General features: G+C 39.4%; 1 protein-coding gene and 1 long non-coding RNA gene across 6 annotated transcripts in view; one reads left to right on the top strand and one right to left on the bottom strand.

The window, feature by feature from the left end:
* Nucleotides 1-41: 41 nt before the first annotated feature.
* On the top strand, nucleotides 42-11,679 carry LOC141279311 (uncharacterized). Its single transcript, XR_012333313.1, has 2 exons — nucleotides 42-7,938; nucleotides 10,154-11,679. It is a non-coding gene; the product is annotated as an uncharacterized lncRNA (long non-coding RNA).
* Nucleotides 11,680-13,325: 1,646 nt separating this feature from the next.
* GOLPH3L (golgi phosphoprotein 3 like) overlaps nucleotides 13,326-21,124 on the bottom strand; it is a 37,364-nt gene continuing 29,565 nt past the window's right edge. For 4 of the 5 annotated variants that reach the window (XM_033859990.2, XM_004317032.3, XM_004317031.3 and 1 more), the window contains one exon: nucleotides 13,326-15,560. In XM_033859990.2, the coding sequence (XP_033715881.1) occupies nucleotides 15,133-15,560 (428 nt within the window). In that variant the 3' untranslated portion in view covers nucleotides 13,326-15,132. The remainder of the gene's footprint in view (nucleotides 15,561-21,124) is intronic. The other variant, XM_033860003.2, reaches the window with a different exon arrangement.

Genomic DNA, 21,124 nt, shown 5'->3' with positions numbered 1-21,124 from the left:
GCCTGTGACGTTGCGGCCGCCCCTTCCTATGGGAGCCAATGGGAGCGGGGTAGATAGGGCAATGACGTAACGACCTACCAATAGTTGCTGGCTAAATGTGGGTTCTATGGAGGCGACGGGCAAGCTGGAAGGCCAACCCGGAAAGAGAGTGACCCACAAGGACCAATTGGAAGCCCTTGGGGGATGTGAGGGGGTGGTGCTGGTAGCTCTGGCATTTTTGCTCCTTTGATGGGGTCAGACTTCCTTCGGCTCCACCGCCCCGCGCCCAGGAGGCTTTGCTGAGCTTCAAATTGGAGAGCGAAATGATGGAAACCTTTTATTTCCAGGTGAAGAGGATTAAGCTTTGCGCAGTGTTAGCAGAAAATTATCAATCACCAGAAAATAATTAAGAGGTCAGACACACTATTCCAATGTGTCACTTGGGGTCTGGAATGGAGAGACTGAGTCATCTTGCGGAACACAAATGGCTTACGTTTCATGATTTAACTCATGTACAGTTTTTTACTTGTTCACAGTCATCCCATGGAGACTTGATCACTTTGAAACAGTACAGGTCTAGGTACCTGGTAAACATTTAGTAAATACTTGCTAACGTATCCTGAGTCACAGTTCAACAATATTTTTTGAGCGTCTATTTGAAGACGGTACTGTTTTAGTTTTACAGGGGATACATATGTAGTAAGGCAGTCTCTGCCATAGAAAGTTTAGTGGGCTTGTAAAGTTTAGTGGGCTTGTGGGGAGGGTTTTCACAGTGTGCCAGGTGTACCTTAAATCCTCAAGATTAAATAGACACGTCTTCCTAGAGTGTTAGTCAAAAAGCACTACATTTTTATATTAAAACAGTCTAATACTAATAACACTGAAAAATTCATATTAAATTTTAATTTTCCAGGCAGCCTGTTGTGACAGATAGCCTTGGGGCTGTTCATTTTCCTGTATAATTAGGTACACTTCTAATGGAAAAGTTTGAGAAGCATAGAATACACAGATTATTATCATACGAGGCAAAATCTGGTCAGCATTGAAGTAAAAGTGTTAATAAAGTGGTATAGGGGTTCAAATGAAGGTTCATATTCAGTTTAGGGTCCCCCCCACAAAAATAGACTTTGTGATGGAGGTGGGTATTTGAAATCAGCTTTAAAGAATTTAGGAGTTTGCCAGGTAAAGGTGAAGGAAGGGTATTCTAGGTGATGGGGTCAGCATGAAGGCTAGAAAAATAGAACTGAGTCCAGAACATGGAGGACTCTGAATGCCAGGATAAGGAACTAGTGAATAATTTAGTTATCCAGGGGAGACATTTAAGGGTTTTAGGCCAGAGAGTGGCAGATCAGAACTGTTCATTAGGAAGATTAATCTAGTGGTAATGAATAAAAATCATTCAGAATTCCAAGCAGAAAGATAGTGGGGGTGGACAGTCTAGCCAGGAGTCCACTGCAATACTCTGGGTAGGAGATAATTAGGATTTAAACTAGAAACATGATAGTTTAGAATGGAAAACAGTGAACGTAATTGAGTCTGTGGCAATGTAATCTACTAGATTAGCAGCTGACTGAATATAGGGAATGAGGAGACCATGTGCCTCAAGGTGACTACTTGTAGAAACAAATTCAAGAAGAGGAGTTGATTTGGAAATGGAATTGGAAGCAGACAGAAAATGAGGTGTTCAGTTTTGAAATCATTGACTTTTTAAAAGCCAGTGAGCCATTTGGTGGAGATATCCAGGCAATGAAGACTTAGGTTAAATGACCTCTGAGATCTCCATAGCTGAAATTTTAGCGTTCTAGGAAATATAGATCTGGAGTTTGGAATAAAAGTAGTAGCCAAATATGAATGAAATTTGGACTTCTTCACATAATTATAAGTAAAGTTGTGGAATTAGATGGGATCAACAAAGGAGAAAGTAGAAAAAAAAAAGAAGTCCCAAGACAGAAACCTGGGGAAAAGTTGGCAAGGGACACAGAGACAAATGATCAGAGTGATAAGAAGAGAGAAGTAACAGAGAAGTTAAAGTTGAAGGGGGCAAAAGCTAATTGCAAGTGGTTAAAGAGTGAAGAGGTGGTAGCAATATTCAACAATAAAGCAAAGAAAGGAATGAGGACAATGAACAGAAGAGGAAGCAGCAGAGAACTTTCTTTTTTTGGAGAGTAGGAAAGATTTAAGCAAGTTTTAGAAAAGGGGAAGGGCTAATTGAGAGAAAAACTAAAAATATAATTAACTACTTTAAAGAAGAGATAAATAATTAAAGTCTCATAGAAAACAAACTTACGGTTACCAAAGAGGAAAGAGGGGGGAGGGATAAATTAGGAGTTTGGGACTAACATATACACACTACTATGTACAAAATAGATAACCAACAAGGACCTACTGTATAGCACAGGGAACTATACTCAATAGTTTGTAATAACCTATAAGGGAAAAGAATCTGAAAAAGAATATATATATATATATATATATATATATATATACACACACACACACACACACACACACACCACACACATATGCATAACTGAATCACTGCTGTATACCTGAAACTAACACAACATGGTAAATCAACTATACTTCAATTTAAAAAAAAGTTAAAGTCTCAGAGGAGATCATTAGATCAGGAGAGAGAGAGAGGCAGACAGGTTGGCTTTGGCCACTGAAAAGGAAGAATGGGAAGGAAAATGTACAGAGAGATTCTGAGGTGGCTAAACATTTAGAGAAGTCATATTGAATGGACTTGCTTTTCTGAGGTTAATCTTTTGAGAATAAAAAGGATGATGCATGGGATAGAGGATCTAGGAAAAATGGGGTAGAAACTGTGCCATAGAAAATGGCAATGATGCAAAACAGCAAGAAAGATCTACCTGAGATTAGATAAGAGTGAATGTGTAGTAGTCCTAATCAGCATGGCTTTGTGACTTTGGTCAGTAATTCCTGGCTGCCTTGGGATGGAGAAAACAGACAGCCTGAGTTAATTAACCAGGACGAAGGACTGGTAAAGAAGGAACAGTGGAGGGAGGACAATGAGGAAGTCTAGAATGGTTTGCCAGTTTGTTGAAATAGCTGACTGTGGCATCTAGGCTCTTTAGGAAAGACAGAATGAGATTGATGAACTGGGAGGAGTAGAAAAGAGTTGAAGAACTGGTTATGAGACAGATGAAGCTCAGATTTGGTGGGAATGACTGAGAGGCAGATGAATAGGAAGTTGCAGTGAGAGGGAAATTTCAGTTTGTATCTGGGAAGGTGGAGACATTGTAGGTTATGGTGAGCTCTAGCCTATAATAATTATAATTGGTGCCAGATATGGCTATAGTAGTCACTGTTGATACAATCAAGCAAATGTGAAGTCACAAAATTTGAAGTTCCAGAGCATGATAGGGAAGGTGGTTAGGACAGGGTGTCTGTGACCCATATGTTGGAATGAGCTATAGGTCACCAACACGTGTATTTAAGTATATAAGGTACCACACTCTGTGGAAGTAACTATAATATTAGGTAATGTATGACACTTACCAAATGAGTTGTATTTATAAGTGTTTCAAAGATCATTTCTGGCTGAGCTGGTCAAGGAATGTTTTAGATGTTAGAGAACCTAAACTGGGACTATGAGGATGAGTAGGAAAATTGGAGATTAGCAGGAGGGAGGAGGAAAGGAAGACAGTTTAGAGGACCACCCTATCTTATAAAAGTTTAGAGGGTGACTGACCCCTTACTGAGGAGAAAGTATCTATAGCAAGAGTTTCTAGAGGGAGTGAGATCCTGCTAGCCCAGCAAGACTCCTCTTTCATCCAACAAATTTCATTGAGCACTCATTACGTGTTATGTATTGTGCTGGGCATGTTACCGAACAAAACTTGGGTCTGCTGTGCTTGGGATGCACAGCAAAGCCTATATACTGACACTGGGTTGTGATGAAGAAAAGTACAGTGTTTATTGCAGGGCACCACACAGGAGAATGTGTAGTTAGTGTTCAAAGGACCCAAACCTCCCTACCCCCCATGGCTTTCAGAGAAGAGTTTTAATGCCAGTGTGAGGGAGAGGGTCATAGGTTGTGTGATCAGCTCCTACACAATTCTCTAATTGGTGATGGTGAGGTAACATGGTGATGTTTTGTGAATCTCAGTCATCAACCTTCTGGTTCCAACTGGTCTGGGGTCTGTGTGCTGGTGGTCAGCATGCAGTTAACTTTCTCTGCCTGGTGGGGATTTTAATATCTGAAAAAGAACTCAAGGATATGGCTCAGGATATTATCTACAGCCCTTGAGGAGGAACTAAAGGTCCTTGACTTTATGGCTAAACTATTATTTTGTCTTGCTTGACTGATTTCCTTTGTTTCTGCATTTCTCACTTTTCTTGATTAAATTTGCTCTTTGGAACTTGGGGAAGGCCTAGGAGGCTAAAGCTTTTCTATAAACAAGAGGTGAGGGACACAGTGAGATCTGTCCCTGAGAAGGCCCTGCAAGTTCCTGCTCGATTTCAGGCACCATGGATGGATGCAAAGATAAAGGTCAGTCCCTGCCTTCAAGCTGTTCACAGATGACTAAGAAGATAAGAGATGAAGACGGTTTACACCGGCAAAGACTATTAAAAGCAGTTTCTTGGAGGAGATGACATTTAAGGAAGTATAGGAATACTCAAGGTAAAAAAAAAGAGAGTGTGGAGAAGACCTTTTCAAGCAGAAGGAGCCTCATGTGAAAAGACATAGAGCCATAAGAAACTCCATGTTCTGGATCCTTGGTTCTCAGACTCGGTTGATTAGAAGTTCCCAGAGAACTTTATAAAAATACAGATTTCCTCAGCCCTCTTTCACCCCAGTTGAATCAGCATCTCTGGGCTGGGGCCTGGAAATCTATACTTTTAAAAAGCTCCCTAAGGAGAGACTGCAAATAAGGCTGATTTGGAACCCCTGTGGAGCAGCAAGACATGACACTGTTCAGGTTGCTGGGGTCCTGGGGAGACTTGTAAGTCATGCTAAAGTGTTGGGGTTTCATGAAGCCAAAGGGGGAACCGCTGATTTCAAGCAGGGAAATGGTATTGTTAGACTTGGGGTTTGGAAAGATATAACTGTGGTAGTGTTGCAGCAAGAAGAGAAATGAGACTTTTCTGATAAACAAAGAAAACAAGAGGGGACTTTCCTGGTGGTCCAGTGGTTGAGAATCTGCCTTCCAGTGCAGGGGACGCGGGTTCGATCCCTGGCCCAGGAACTAAGATCCCACATGCCGCGGAGCAACTAAGCCTGTGTGCTGCAACTACTGAGCCTGCTTGCTCTGGGGCCTGCGTGCCACAACAAAGAGCCCGTGTGCCATAACTAAGACCCGATGCAGCCAGATTAATTAATTAATTAATTAAAAAAAAGAAAACAAGGGAACAGTGAACAGGCTAGAGAAGAAACAAACTGGCCTGAGTCAATCACTCCTAGTTTTATTTTAACTGTTACTAATCTATAGTGTCTGTAACTAGATTTGTACTTCATGAAGCTAACCTATCACTCCTTAACACTATGTGAATTACACCCTGCACTCCCCTGTAGCAAATCACTCCTTGTAGCAGTTGCATTTCAGAAAGAAGGTTGCAGGCAGATAACCCAGAGACAAACAGACCCAATTACCGGGCTTGCCTGAGCCAGCTGTGACTGTTTTGAACTAACTCAGGAAGAAGTATACAAGAGCTTCATTACTAGAGTCTTATCACCTACCATAGACTATGAGCCCTGCCTATATAACCTCTCTCAGTTCCCCAGGGAGGGGGGCACAGTTCTTGAGGCGCTAGCCTGATCTGTCTTCCCTTTGCATGGCAGAGGAATAAAGCCTTCAAAGCCTTATCCTTCAAAATCTCTATCTCCGTATTTCTGTTCAGCATCGGTGCACAGAGAGCCAAGGTTTTTTGACAACAGTAGCCATGTGGAGATTGGACTGAAATGGAGAGGGAGACTCCAGGATTGCAGTAATCCAGGCAAGACTTGAAAGGCCTGATGAAAGGCAGGGCCGTGTGAATGAAGAGAAGCTGAAGAGACAAATGATATTGGATGTAGGGAATGAAGGTGACGGAGAATTAAGGATGAATCCCAAATTGCTGAGTAAATGGTGGTGCCATTTACCAAAAAGCAAATACAGGGAGAAGAGCAGATCGGAGGGGGGAAAGTGAGGAGAGAAGAGGACCTGAACTTCTTGTTTATTCCTAGTCTGTTGGTCTTTTTTCTTGTTTATGTTTGAATTTTTCAGGGGAAGACCTAAATCTTTTCAGAGTATGAGAGATGAGATATCTTGGAATAACACTGTAAAATTCATCAGTGCTTAAGCAAGGTTCTACAGAAGAATGGAATATAAAAAGAATATAAAAAGTGAAACTGGGGACTTCCCTGGTGGTCCACTGGATAAGACTCCATGCTTCCAATGCAGGGGCATGGGTTCCATCCCTCGTCGATCCCTGGTTGGGGAACTAAGATCCCACATGCCGCACAGCGTGGCCAGAAAACTGCAGAAATATCTGGGTTTAAGACACATGCCATTAGCACTCTCTGATGGGCCAGACTTAGAATACCAGGGAATTAACCAAGCTCAATCCTCTCCTTGTCTCTTTTAGAAATGTATACTCTTAGGGCTGGCCTTAAGTGTAGCCTAAGAAAAGTAGCTAAATGATCAGAATAACACAGTGTTAAAGATAATTTTCAAAAAAGTAAAATCATAACTCATACAAATGAGGGAACTAGTAAGATGTTAAACTGGTTCAAAAGAGAATCTGAAGACAGACACATATATAGGCAATTAAGAATGCTGAAATTGCTAATAGATATAAAATTGGCCAATATCTACAGGGCATAAAATATTATGTTTGGAGTTATCTTTTTCACAGGGTGGAAATTGTATCTCACTGGCCAAAATTCATTTGTCTCTCTATGTATAAGAATCATTTGCACTGCCATCAGTTTTCTCAATTTACAAATTGTAAAGTAGTTCAAAGACAATGAAAGCCATAGATCGATTATGCCAAAGACTCCTCTAGACAATACCCAATAATGTTTTTTCCCATTTCAAAGTTTTAAAAATGATTTCCCCCCTGAGAACAGAAAAGCCTCTCATCATAAATATCTCACCTCTGCCGTACACTGCATTGAAGTGGAAGCAGCAGCAGGACACCAATTAGGAGAGATGACAGTGGTTTGGACTAGGAGGTAGTAGCTACAGAGAAGGTTGAAAATGGCTGGATGTGGAGTTTTGAAGGTACAACCAACAGAATCTGCTGTTATGAGAATCCAGGATAACTTCAAAGCTTTTGGCCTGAGCAGCTAGGTGAATGATGGCACCATTTACTAATATGGGGAAATATGAAAGGAGGAGGTTTAGGAGAAGAAATATAGATTTTGTTTTGGACACATTATATTCTCTAAAGACATCATTTAAAATATGGTATTTCTTTTTTTTTAAGAGTTTTTTTTTTTTTTAATATCCACATTGCTTTATTTATTTATTTTTTGACACACTGGTGAGGAGAGCACTTTTGTTTTGGAGGCATCACACGGACTGTGGAACTTCCCCGACCAGGGATTGAACCCATGCCCCCTGCAGTGGAAGCATGGAGTCTCAACCACTGGACCACCAGGGAAGTCCAAAAATGTGGTATTTCTATACAGTGTAATATTATTTGCCAATAAAAATAAATGAAGCACTGATACATACTACAACATGGATGAACCTTGAAAACATTATGCTAAGTGAAAGAAGCAGTCACAAAAGACACATATTGTATGATTCCATTTATATGAAATGTCCAGAATAGGCAAATCTGCAGAGACAGAAAGTACATTAGTGTTTGCCTAGGACTGAGGGAAATGGGGAATGACTGCTAATGGGTATGTGTTTTTTTCTAGGGTGATGACATGTTCTAAAATTGATTGTGGTGATAGCATGATGCTGTGAATATACTAAAAAACCATCAAATTATTCACTTTAAGTAGGTATGTTATATGGTATGTGCATTTTATATCAATAAAGCTGTTATAAAAATAGTTATCAGGGGCTTCCCTGGTGGCACAGTGGTTGAGAGTCCGCCTGCCGACACAGGGGACACGGGTTCGTGCCCCGGTCCGGGAAGATCCCACATGCCGCGGAGCGACTGGGCCCGTGAGCCATGGCCACTGAGCCTGCGCGTCCGGGGACTGTGCTCCGCAATGGGAGAGGCCGCAACAGTAAGAGGCCCAAGTACCGCAAAAAAAAAAAAAAAAAAAAAAAAAAAAAAAAAAAAACTTTTCGAAATATGTAGTTATCAAAACATTATGAAGCTATTTTAATAAAGGATTTTAACCTGCTAAAAATAAAAGGAAAATTAAGTGGTCAAGGGTGCTAATCCTTCTCTGTTAACCACAGGAAACCTGCCTATTCAGACTGTCTATGTCAATGCACCATAACCAACGTAGAACAGTTTGCTAATAGCAAGCAAATAGCTTCTTCTTCTTTTTTTTTTTTGCGGTACGCGGGCCTCTCACTGTTGTGGCCTCTCCCGTTGCGGAGCACAGGCTCCGGACGCGCAGGCTCAGCGGCCATGGCTCACGGGCCCAGCCGCTCCACGGCATGTGGGATCTTCCCGGACCGGGGCACGAACCCGTGTCCCCTGCATCGGCAGGCGGACTCTCAAGCACTGCGCCACTAGGGAAGCCCGCAAATAGCTTCTTGATTGCTGGGCTCCCATAAAGCAATCATTCTTAACGTGTGTGTGTGTGTGTGTGTGTGTGTGTGGTGTGTGTGTGTGTGTGTGTGTGTGTGTGTGTGTGTGTGTGTGTGTGGTGTGTGTGTGTGTGTGTGTGTGGTGTGTGTGTGTGTGTGTGTGTGTGTGTGTGTGTGTGTGTGTAGGACTGGATTATGATTAGCTTTAGTATACACAGCCACCAGTTTTCCAAAGTATGGAAAATCTGATCTTTGAGAATCTAATACAAGCTGTGTTTCTTCTCTCCTCAAAGTGCATGTATAGACACATGCATACATGCAAAAATATTGTACATATTTTCAGGGTGTACAGAGACCCACTGAAGCCCACCAGAGAAGTTGTTTCCATAAATTAAAGCATTGTCACAGGAATTTACAGTGACCTTCATTTATTCAGATTTGTGTTCAGTTATGTGCCCCAAATTTATGATTTGACAATTTAAAAGCTCTGTAGTATGGTTGGTGGGAGTGTAAATTGGTACAACCATACTTGGGAAAACTGGTGGCACTATATACTAAAGCTAAATGTAATTGAAACCCTATAGTCCAACAATTCCACTCCTAGGTACATATATCCAACTGAAATGCATTCTCATGTTCACCAAAACAAGTATTCACAGCAGCTCTATTTATAATTGCTCCAAACTAGAACCACCCAAATGTTCAAAATAAAATAATCAACCGTCACAAAAAATACATATTGGATGATTTCATTTATATAACGTTCAAAAGCAAAACCAATCTATTGTATTAAAAGTCAGGATTGTAGTTAGCTTGAAGGAGGGATATAGTGACTGGGAGAGGGCATGAAGGGGGCTTTTGGCGAGCTGGTAATGTTTTGTTTCTTGACTTGGGTGCTAGTTACATAGGAATGCTCACTATTCATTACTGAGTCATTCATACATTTTTATTTATTTTGATTTAAGCAATTTTCTCTGGTTATGATTCCATAAAAAGTTTTAAAAGGTATCTAAATGTGAAGAGTAAGATGGAGGAGAGAAATGAAAGACTGAATTAGGTCATCTAATTTTTAAAACATGAACATTTTAAAATAAAAAGTGTTTGTTCAGTCTTTTAAATGTTCATAATGTTAAGAATCTAGTCAACTATTCTGTTACCTTCTCTAGTCTTCCCCTCTTTGATCATAAACATCTCTTCCTCCCTGCTCTCAAATGATAGGAATCCAATTTAGTTTAATATAAATCAGTTTAAACTAAGTTATCTAAGACCCTTCTGGCCTCCACTTAGGAGTTCAAGAAAGGCTGGGGTGACAGAGCTAGGGGAAAAAGTTTTTTTGAAAAATTATTATTAAGGCTAACCCATAAGTATTTTGAGGTGTTGTATTATGGCTTTAAATGTCCAGAAATCTTCGAAGAAGTACTCATCTTTAGATTGGGAGTGGGATCTCAGCATCTCTGAAATATATGAGAAAAACTTTGGCTTTGAATTTTTTCCCATCAAATCAGGAGAATAACATACATCTATTGGGCTTGCATATGGGGCAGAAACATGGCGATTTGGTCAAGCAGTCCTTCTGATGGGGCAGAAGCCTCTAGATTCCTAGCTGAGTTTCTAAAGTAAGTTCAGATAAAATATGCTATTATTCTTGGGAATGTTCACTTAGTTGAGAAAAACAAAGTGGTGGGCAGAGTACTGATATTCAGGGAACAAAAATCTACACAAAACACATCTATTTGAAGAGTTCTTATGGAGTATTTGTTCCCCACCTTCCACCCAAATTGAATCTACTTTTTTACAATCTGGAATGTAAAGAAAAACTAACAGCAGTGAGTGGGGCTGCTAGAAAAAGATTTCTGCCAGGAAGTGACCCTTGCTTTTCTGACTTGCATTCCGTAGAATTTTATTGCTTTCTGGGAGGGATGGCTCCCTTTCTCACTTATCAATAAGAAGTCATGTCTAGTCTGTCTCTTTCCAAATTATGTACACACCTGGAACTCACTGAGGAGAAAAGGAAGGCAGACCAAGGCCTTGAGAAGAACTGGGGACACAGGAACAAAGATTCATGTACACATGTAATAGGTAATAGGAAAATATAAAAAATCCATTCTACTTAACTTATTTCAGCATTAAAGCAATTATTTTTATTCTTTAGGGAGTAAAACACATTCTTAGAAATTATATGAATATATAATCTGTGCATTTTAGCTGTATGGGAAAGGTAAAGAACATTTAAAACATCTTTCAATTAGAATTCTCTTTATAGTTTTGTTAAAAATTTTTAAAATTAATTTATTTTTGGCTGTGTTGGGTCTTCGTTTCTGTGCGAGGGCTTTCTCTAGTTGGGGCAAACGGGGGCCACTCTTCATTGCGGTGTGCGGGCCTCTCACTATCGCAGCCTCTCTTGTTGCAGAGCACAGGCTCCAGACGCGCAGGCTCAGTAGTTGTTGCTCACAGGCCTAGTTGCTCCGCGGCATGTGGGATCTTCCAAGACCAGAGCTCGAACCCGTGTCCCCTGCATTGGCAGGCAGATTCTCAACCACTGCGCCACCAGGGAAGCCCAGTTTTGTTAAAATTTGATATCAGAAAACACTCATGCAAGAAGTGAGTACAGTGAAATATTTAAAGTGTTGGGGACTTCCCTGGTGGTCCAGTGGTTAAGATTCTGCTCTCCCAATGCAGGAGGCCTGGGTTCGATCCCTGGTCAGGGAACTAGATTCTGCATGCCGCAACTAAAAATCCCTCATCTGGCATGCTACAATGAACACCCGGCAGAGCCAAATAAATAAATGCATATTTAAAAAAATAAAATAGTATTGTAAAACAAAAACAAAAAAACACCCAGCAATCTAGAATTCTATATCCAGTAAAATTATCCTTCAAAAGCGAAGGATAAATACTTTCTCAGATAAAAACTGAGGGAATTTATGTCCAGCACACTTGCCCTGTAAGAAGTGTTAAAAGAAGTTAAGGGAGAAGGAAAATGATATGCCAGAAAAGTTTTATGTAAGAAAAGCATCAGAGAAGGAATAAATGAAGGTAAACAAAAACAGATAATTTGCTAGTTCCAAAAACCCTTCTTTAGTCTACAACTTGAATATACTCTCTTAGAACAATCTCTTTTGAGAGATAGATATGTGAAAAGCACACACATTCATGAAATTCTAGCGCATAACAAATTACTTTGTACATTCTGTATTTTGTTTCCCTAGCCCAGCATAGCCTTGGCTCTTCCTTTTCAACCTGAGAAGATTCTTCAAGATTGAGCTTAAATGAAGGCAGGAGAGAGTAGTGGTTAAAAGCCTGTGTTTGAACTCAAGCTCTGCACAGTGTCCTTAGGCAAGCCTCACTACCTCTCTGAATTTTCTTTAAAATAATCTTCTATGGTTTTTTAGTGTTGAGGACTAAATGAGAAAATATATGAAGTGGTTAGAATAGTACCTCACAAGAAAAGTACTCAATACATGAAAGCCACTATAATAAATAACCTCTTCTAAGTCTTTCCTAGTGTTCCCAGGAAGAATGCTACTTCTTTGTGCTTCTAAAAGTTAAGTTTGGGCTTCCCTGGTGGCGCAGTGGTTGAGAGTCCGCCTGCTGATGCAGGGGACACAGGTTCGTGCCCCGGTCTGGGAAGATCCCACATGCCGTGGAGTGGCTGGGCCCGTGAGCCATGGCCGCTGAGCCTGCGCGTCCGGAGCATGTGCTCCGCAACGGGAGAGGCCACAACAGTGAGATGCCTGCGTACCGCAAAAAAAAAAAAAAAAATTAAGTTTCTACTTCCACATGAGCATTTATCACAAAGTATCTTATTTGCCCACTTAAATGTGAGTTCTTGGGGGCCGAAATTGTGTCCTACACAATTTTTTATTGTCACACCTAGCAAGTGCCATTTAATTTGTAAGTACTCAATATTTTTTTGGATGAATGAATTATAGGCAATAAAATATAAAGCAGTGTTCCCAAATTTTAACGTGTAAGCTTATTTTAACGTGTAAGACTATGTTTAAAATGCAGCTTCCTAAGCCCCCAACCCCAGAGACTGATTTACTAGGAACCTGTATTTTGGCAAAGTACTCACTCCCACAAAGGTTATTTTGATGCACCACATTTTGAGAAACATTGTTACAAAGGATGACTTATGGGAAAACAATATACTTTTTCTGAAATAAAAATAACAAGTATAAACAATCCTAGTAAATACATTTCTTATTGTCCTTTATGCTGTAGACATTATAAAAGTGAAGAACAAGAAGCCAATTACAAGCTCAATTATCTTTCTTTTCACACATTGTTAACTCTGTTATAGTTAGGTATGTTACCTACACTTGCAACCTAAGGCTTTCAGCTCTTCAGTAAGTTCACGTGTCACGTGCAAGTAGTTATTAATAGGATAGAATATACTCATTATTTTCATGGTAATAATGGTGTAATTGGGTAACTTATTTTGCTTGAGATGGAGACACTATTCAGACTTTACATTAGCTGGTGTTCGGGTTAGACTTAACATGCCCTGCCCTCCAGTATATATATGTTACAATTGTAATATTTGTGTATGCCTAATTTTCCACACAGGATGAAACAGAGGCTAGTATCCTAGTGTAAACCGGGAGTGTTACTGGCCTTGTGTGAAAAGTTCTCATTTCCAGTTAAAATAACTGAAGTTGTAAAACTGCACAGAGATACCAGAGACAATAATCTTTATTATACAGAAATGTGAAGGCCATATGCATTAAATGAAAAGGTGTTTTGCAGTGAACATTATGCAGATTCAAACTGAAGACATCTTCATCTTATCGAGATACAATATAAAAATAAACACTGACCAAGAGTTGCTAGAAAGAACTCAACTTCTACTCTCCCAATCAAGCTGAAACTTTCCACAGGAAAACCTGGTTTCAATTCATGCTGAATTGTTTTCATATGGAAAGAAAAAACTAAGTCAGGTAGAGGCAACCAGGGACTGGTTTTTATACTTTTAGAGAGCCAGACTGAAGCTCTACTCAGCTTCACATTTAAGAATTTGTTTCACTTTAAAATTTATATCTCCAGTCACCTAAGTGATACCTAAAAGTGAAAAAAGAAAGTTAATTGAGTTGGGAATTTTGTGGAGCTAGACAGGTTTAGGGGAGAAGATGAAAGTTACAATCATTCATTTAATTACTTCTGATCAGGAAGATTTGATGTCAGGTCTGGATCATCTGTATTAGCCCTTTGATAGCCCGTTTCTCTGTAGCTGTCAAGAGGCAAGATCCATTAAAAGTATCAGCATAACAAATGCTTGACATTAGCACAGTCTGGTGCCTGTCCTCTTTATATTCCCAAATACTGGACTTTATATCAGGATGCTTTTAAGAACAAATTGCCCTTCTAAACAGGATTTTTCTTAATAAGCTTCTGTTTGCATTCACTACTGAATTAAAAAATGTTTTAGCGATTTGGTTAGACAGATGGTTGTGTTGAGACAAGACTAATGACTAGAAGGGTATCTGTGGATTAAATATAGATAAAAGTACCTCCAGAACCCTTAAATATAGACAGAATCTATCAATTTATGTAGGAAGCCAAAATAGGGAACAAGAAGATCTAGAGTTTAGATATATTGTCTGGACTCAGGATGCTGCTTTCTGCAATTGAAATTTACAACTCCCTAAATTCAATCAGAGCAGGGACATTTAAAGTAGTCAGGAGGAATCAGGATAGTCATGTGCTAAAGAGAGGAAATTCTGATGCCACCTCCCTTTGCAAATTGTATTGCTGACTGCTTGAAGAAGGTGGTTGAGAGATACATTTTTTTCATTTAGACTTCTGTTCTAATGAATGACGGAGTAGGATAATGCTGAGAGAGAGTAGAGAATATATTTCTGGTTCTAGGACTGTGAGAACCAGGTAATCACATTTGGAATATTCTCATTAGGTTAGAAAAGGAAAAATGAGAAAACCACTAGCGGGACACGCATTTATATCCCAGAGACCATATGCTCCGAAAATTAGTTTTGTTTCCATTGCCCCTTATTCAAAGAGATGGTTACTTCAACAAGCTACATTACTTAGCAGAGCCTGAGAGACAGACTGAAAACATATACTTAAAATGGAAAATAAAATTTTAAAAATATGATAAATGGTTTGCTCTACATCTCATTCACATTCTGTGGCTAGAGAAATCCAAATCTCACTTAGATATTCCTGCTAATGCAAAAGCACACTAGATGGAAGTAAACCAAGAAATGAGAGAAAATGTTTATTTATTGGGTGTGTGTTGGTTCACCCAGTTTATTCACCTCTGGAGTGGAAGTATAGGGAAAAATAAAGTCTGCTTATAATAGTCAAGGTCTATACAGGAGCCTTGAAGTTGCTCTCCCCAAATAACGAGTTTGATTCAAGAGAAGGAAAAAACATGATGGAAAACATCTCATCACACAAAGCTTGCTGATGGTGTCTCTGACAGTCACTGGCCAGTAAGGGAAAAGGAGAAACCCACCTGCTGGCTTTAGGATTTATTGAAGGCTGCCAGCACAGCCCAGATCATCTCTGTGGCACTGTGCTTTGTCCCCTCCACCTCAGGGTCCAGTTCCACTAGGTCCTTGGCCCGATTCATTGCCACATCATACTTGTCATCTGTCAGAGAGGAGAAGACATTCTCTAGCACGTCAGAGGAGTGGGCTAGCACCAGTAGTGCTAGTGTTCGCTTGTCCATACGCTGAGGGTCATTTACCCACCGCTCTAGGACACTGTCTTGAAGCTTTTTCACTAGTCGCTGCTTCTCTGTTGTATTGGTCACTGGGTGAGTAGTCATGTCAAATAGGAGGAAATTCTGCTTCTCAGTGGTTAGAATACCCTTCTCTACTAGGTTCTTTGCAATTCTCTCTCTTACATTTCTCAGCTGGTACTGTAATTTGAAAGGGTTCCAGGTCTCACCTATGGGAAAAATAAATAGAAGGCTTGAACAACATTATAAACCAACTAGACCTAAGAAGACATCTATAGAATATTCTACCCTATAACAGTAGAATGTACATTCTTCTTAAGTGCACATGAAACATTCTCCAGGATAGACCATATGCCAGGCCATAAAACAAACCTTAATAAATTTAAAAGGACTGAAAACATACAAAGTATGCTATCCAATCACAATGGAATTAAACTAGAAATTAATAACAGAAGGAAATCTGGGAAATTAAAAAATATGTGGAAATTACACAACACAATCTGAAATAACCAATGAGTCAAAGAAGAAATCACAAGGAAAATTTAAAAAATACTTTTGAGTTGAATGAAAGAAACCCCACAACATACCAAAACTTATGGGATGCAGCTTAAAGCAGTACGAAGAGGGAAATTTATGATCCAAATGCTATACTAGAAAAGGAGATGTCAAATCAATAACCTAACATTCTATCTTAAAAAACTAGAAAAAGAAGATCATACTAAACCCAAAGCAAGCAGGAGAAAGGAAATAATAAAGATTAGAGAGGAAACAGAGAAAATCAAATCAAAACTTGGTTCAATGAAAAGATAAAAAAAAGGACAAACCTAGAGTGACCAAGGAAAAAAGAGAGAAGACTCAAAATTACTAAAATTAGGAATGAAAGAGGAGACATCACTACTGACCTTACAAAAATAAAAAGAATTATAAGGAAATACTATGAAAAACAGGATGCCAACAAATTAGACAACCTAGAAGAATGGACAAATTCTTTGAAATACAGAAATTACCTAAACCAACTCAACAAGAAAGAGAGAGTTTGAATATATAACAAGTAAATAGATTGAATAGTAACTTTAAAACTTCCCACAAAGAAAAGTGTGGTCAAGATGGCTTTACTGGTAATTCTACCAAACATTAATGAAGAATTAATGCCAATCCTTCACAAATGCTTAAAAAAAAAGAAGAGGAAGAGGAGGGAACACTTCCTTAGTCTACACAGTATTACTCTGATAAGGAAATCAGAGTAATTTCTGATTACTCTCACTTAGATATTCCTGCTAATGCAAAAGCACACTAGATGGAAGTAAACCAAGAAATGAGAGAAAATGTTTATTTATTGGGTGTGTGTTGGTTCACCCAGTTTATTCACTGGAGACAGACTTCACAAGAAAACTATAGACCAATACCCCTTATGAATATAGGTACAAAAATGCTCAACAAAATACTAGCAAACAAATCTAGCAACATATAATAAACACTATGTAGGAAATTTCCTGGTGTTCCAGTGGTTAGGACTCTGTGCTTTCACTGCCAAGGGTGTGGGTTCAATCCCTGGTCAGGGAACTAAGATCCTGAAAGCTGTGTGGCGAGGCTGAAGGAAAAAACAAACAAAAAACAAAAAAAAAGGGACTTCCCTGGTGGTGCAGTGGTTAAGAATCCGCCTGCCAATGCAGGGGACACAGGTTCATGCCCTGGTCTGGGAAAATCCCACATGCTGTGGAGCAACTAAGCCCGTGTGCCGCAACTACTGAGCCTGCACTCTACAGCCTGCGAGCCACAACTACTGAGCCCGTGTGCCACAACTATTGAAGCCCGTGGGCCTAGAGCCCATGCTCCACAAGAGAAGCCACTGCAATGAGAAGCTCGTGTGCCACAACGAAGAGTAGCCCCCACTCCACAACTAAAGAAAGCCTGTGTGCAGCAATGAAGACCAAATGCAGCCAAAAATAAAATAAATAAAAAAATTAATTAAAAATTTTTTTTAATTTAAAAAAGAAAACAAACAGCAAAATGGCAGAATTGACTGTCTCCTTATCAGTAATTACTTTAAATATAAATGGATTAAACTACTTAATAGTACGAAAAAATTGGCAGAATGGGTTAAAAAACATAATCCAATTATATGCTGTCTATGAGAGATTCACTTTAGATCAAAGGACACAGATAGGCTGAAAGTGAATGGATAGAAAAAGATATTCCATTCAAATAGTAACCAAAAGACAGCAGGGGTGGCTATACTAATTTTGGACAAAATAGATTTAAAATTATGTAAGGTAAGACAGACAGAGAAAGACATTATATATTAATAAAACGTTCAGTACAACAAGAAGATATAACAAGTATAAATATTTACACTCCTAAGAACAGGCTCAAAATATATGAAGCAAAATGGGCAGAACAGTCAGAAGTAGACAGTTTTATAACACCCCATTTTCAATGAGACTTAGATCAAGTAGACTGAAAATAATTAAAAAATAGAAGATTCAACAACATAATAAACTCATTAAGCCTAACAGACATATACAGAACACTCCACCTAACAGCAGAATACACATTCTTCTCAAGTGTACATGGCACATTCTCCAGGACAGACCACTTGTTAGGCCATAAAATAAATCTCAACAGATTTCAAAAGATACATACAAAGTACCTTCTCTGACAACAATGGGATGAAATTAGAAATAAGTAAAAGAAGGAAAATGAAAATTTGCCTATATGTGTAAATTAAACAAGCTTAAACAACCAATGGGTCAAAGAAGAAATTACAAGGGAAATTAGAAAATACTTAGAAGTGGATGAAAACACAATGCACTAAAATGTATGGGATATAGTGAAAGCAGTGCTCAGAGGGAAATTTATAGCTGTAAATGCCTAAATTAAAAAAGTAAGTCTCAAATCAATCACCTAACTTTACACTTTAATGGACTAGAAAAAGAAGAGCAAAGTAAACCCAAAGCTAACAGAAGGAATGAAATAAAGATTAGAGAAGAGATGAACAAAAAGAGAGATCAGAAAAACAACAAAGAAGACCAAAGAAACAAAGAGTTGGTTTTTTGAAAAGATCAACAAAATTCACAAACTTTTAGGTAGACTGCCAAAGAAAAAGAGAAAAGATACAAACAACTAAAATGAGAAATTAAAGTGGGGACATTACAACTAACCTTGCAAAGATTAAAAAAAGGATTATAAGAGAATACTATGAATAATGGTAAGCCAATAAATTATATAACCTAGAAGAAATGGACAAAGTCCCTGAAACACTCAAATTATCTAAACTGACTGATGAAGAAATAGAAAATTTCAACAGATTTATAGCAAGTAAAAAGATGAAATCAGGGCTTCCCTGGTGGAGCAGTGGTTGAGAGTCCGCCTGCTGATGCAGGGGACATGGGTTCATGCCCCGGTCTGGGAAGATCCCACGTGCCATGGAGCGGCTAGGCCCATGAGCCATGGCCGCTGAGCCTGCGCGTCCGAAGCCTGTGCTCCGCAACGGGAGAGGCCACAACAGTGAGAGGCCCACGTACCGCAAAAAAAAAAAAAAAAAAAGATGAAATCAGTAATCAAAAACCTCCCCAAAAAGAAAAGTCCTGGACCAGATGGCTTCATCAGTGAATTCTACCTAACATTTAAACAAGAATTAACACAAATCCTTCTCAAAGTCTTCCAAAAAACTGAAGAGGGAATGCCTCCTAACTCATTCTGTGAGGCAAGGATTATCCTGATACTAAAGCCAGATAAAGACATCACAAGAGGACTTCACTGGTGGCACAGTGGTTAGGAATCTGCCTGTCAATGCAGGGGGACATGGGTTTGAGTCCTGGTCTGGGAAGATTCCACATGAGGTGGAGCAACTAAGCCTAGCTCGTGAGCCACAACTACCGAGTCTGTGTGCCACAACTACTGAAGCCTGTGCGCCTAGAGCCTGTGCTCCACAACAAGAGAAGCCACCGCAATGAGAAGCCTGTGAATCGTAATGAAGAGTAGCCCCCACTCGACATAACTAGAGAAAGCCCGCGCGCAGCAACAAAGACCCAATGCAGCCAAAAAATAATAATAAATTAATAAATTAAAAAAATACATCACAAGAAAAGAAAGTTACAGACTAATAAGTCCTATGAATATAGATGCAAAATTCTTAATAAAATATTAGCAAACTGAATCCAACAGCATAATAAAATGATTATTCACCTTGATCAAGTAAAATTTATCCCAGGAACGTAACAGAAAATCAAATGGGCTGAGGACCTGAATAGACATTTTTCTAAAGAAGACATACAAATGGCCAAAAGACACATGAAAATGCGCTCAACATCACTAATCATCAAGGAAATGCAAATCAAAACCATAGTGTGATATCATTCCACATTTGTTAAGATGGCTAATATTAAAAAGACCAAGAATAACAACTGTTGGTGAGGATATAGAGAAAAGGGAACCCTTGTGTACTGTTAGTGAACATGTAAGTTGGCCCAGTCACTACAGAAAACAGTATAGGACTTCCCCGGTGGTGCAGTGGTTGAGAATCCACCTGCCAACGCAGGGGACATGGTTTAATCCCTGGTCTGGGAAAATCCCACATGCCGCGGAGCACCTAAGCCCGTGCGCCACAACTACTGAGCCTGTGCTCTACAGCCCATGAGCCACAATTACTGAGCCCGCATGCCACAACTACTGAAGCCTGCGCGCCTAGAGCCCATGCTCCACAAGAGAAGCCACTGCAATGAGAAGTCCACGCACTGCAATGAAAAGTAGCCCCCACTCACCGCAACTAGAGAAAGCCCACGTGCAGCAATGAAGACCCAATGTAGCCAAAAAAATAAATAAAATTAAAAAAAATTTTTTTAATTACAAAAAAAGAAAACAGTATAGAGGTTTCTCAAAAACTTAAAATTACAACTACCATATAATCTAGTAATTCTACTTCTGAGTAGAATTGAAAAGATATATGCACCCCATGTTCACTGCAGCATTATTTATAATAGCCAAGACATGGAAGCAACTTAAATATCAATTATGGATGAATGGATAAAGAAAATGTGGTATATGTATATACACACACCACACACATACATATATGAACACATATACATATAACAGAATATTATTCAACCATAAAAAACAGGAAATCTTGCCATTCATGACAACCTGGATGGACCTTGAGGGCATTATGCTAAGTGAAGTAAGTCAGACAGAGGGACTTCCCTGGTGGTACAGTGGTGAAGACTCCGTGCTCCCAATGCAGGGGGCCTGGGTTCAATCCCTGGTCAGGGAACTAGATCCCACATGCATGCCACAACTAAGAGTTACATGCTGCAACTAAGGAGCCCTTGAGCTGCAACTAAGGAGCCTGCCTGCCGCAACTAATGAGCCTGCGAGCCGCAACTAAGGAGTCCTCCTGCTGCAACTAAGGAGGCTGCGAGCTGCAACTAAGGAGCCTGCCTGCTGCAACAAAGACCCAGCACAACCAAATAAATAAATAAATATTTTTTAAAAAATAAAATAAAATAAAATAAATAAGTGAGGCTGAATGCCCACATAAATCTATAAAAAAAAAAAAGTCAGACAGAGAAAGACAAATACTATTATGATCTCACTTGTATGTGGAATGTAAAACAAAAACAAAAAATTCCAAAATCATAGATACAGAGAACAGATTGGTAGTTGCTAGGGGCAGGGAGGGGGAGAATGACAGAATGGGTGAAGGAGATCAAAAGATACAAAATTCTAGTTTTAAAATAAATAAATCCTGGGGATGTAATGTACAGCATGGTGA

This window comes from Tursiops truncatus, chromosome 1 (assembly GCF_011762595.2).
Source record: "Tursiops truncatus isolate mTurTru1 chromosome 1, mTurTru1.mat.Y, whole genome shotgun sequence".
Taxonomy (NCBI): domain Eukaryota; kingdom Metazoa; phylum Chordata; class Mammalia; order Artiodactyla; family Delphinidae; genus Tursiops; species Tursiops truncatus.
The sequence above is the reverse complement of the archived record's forward strand: the minus strand, read 5'-3'. Positions and strand labels throughout refer to the sequence as shown.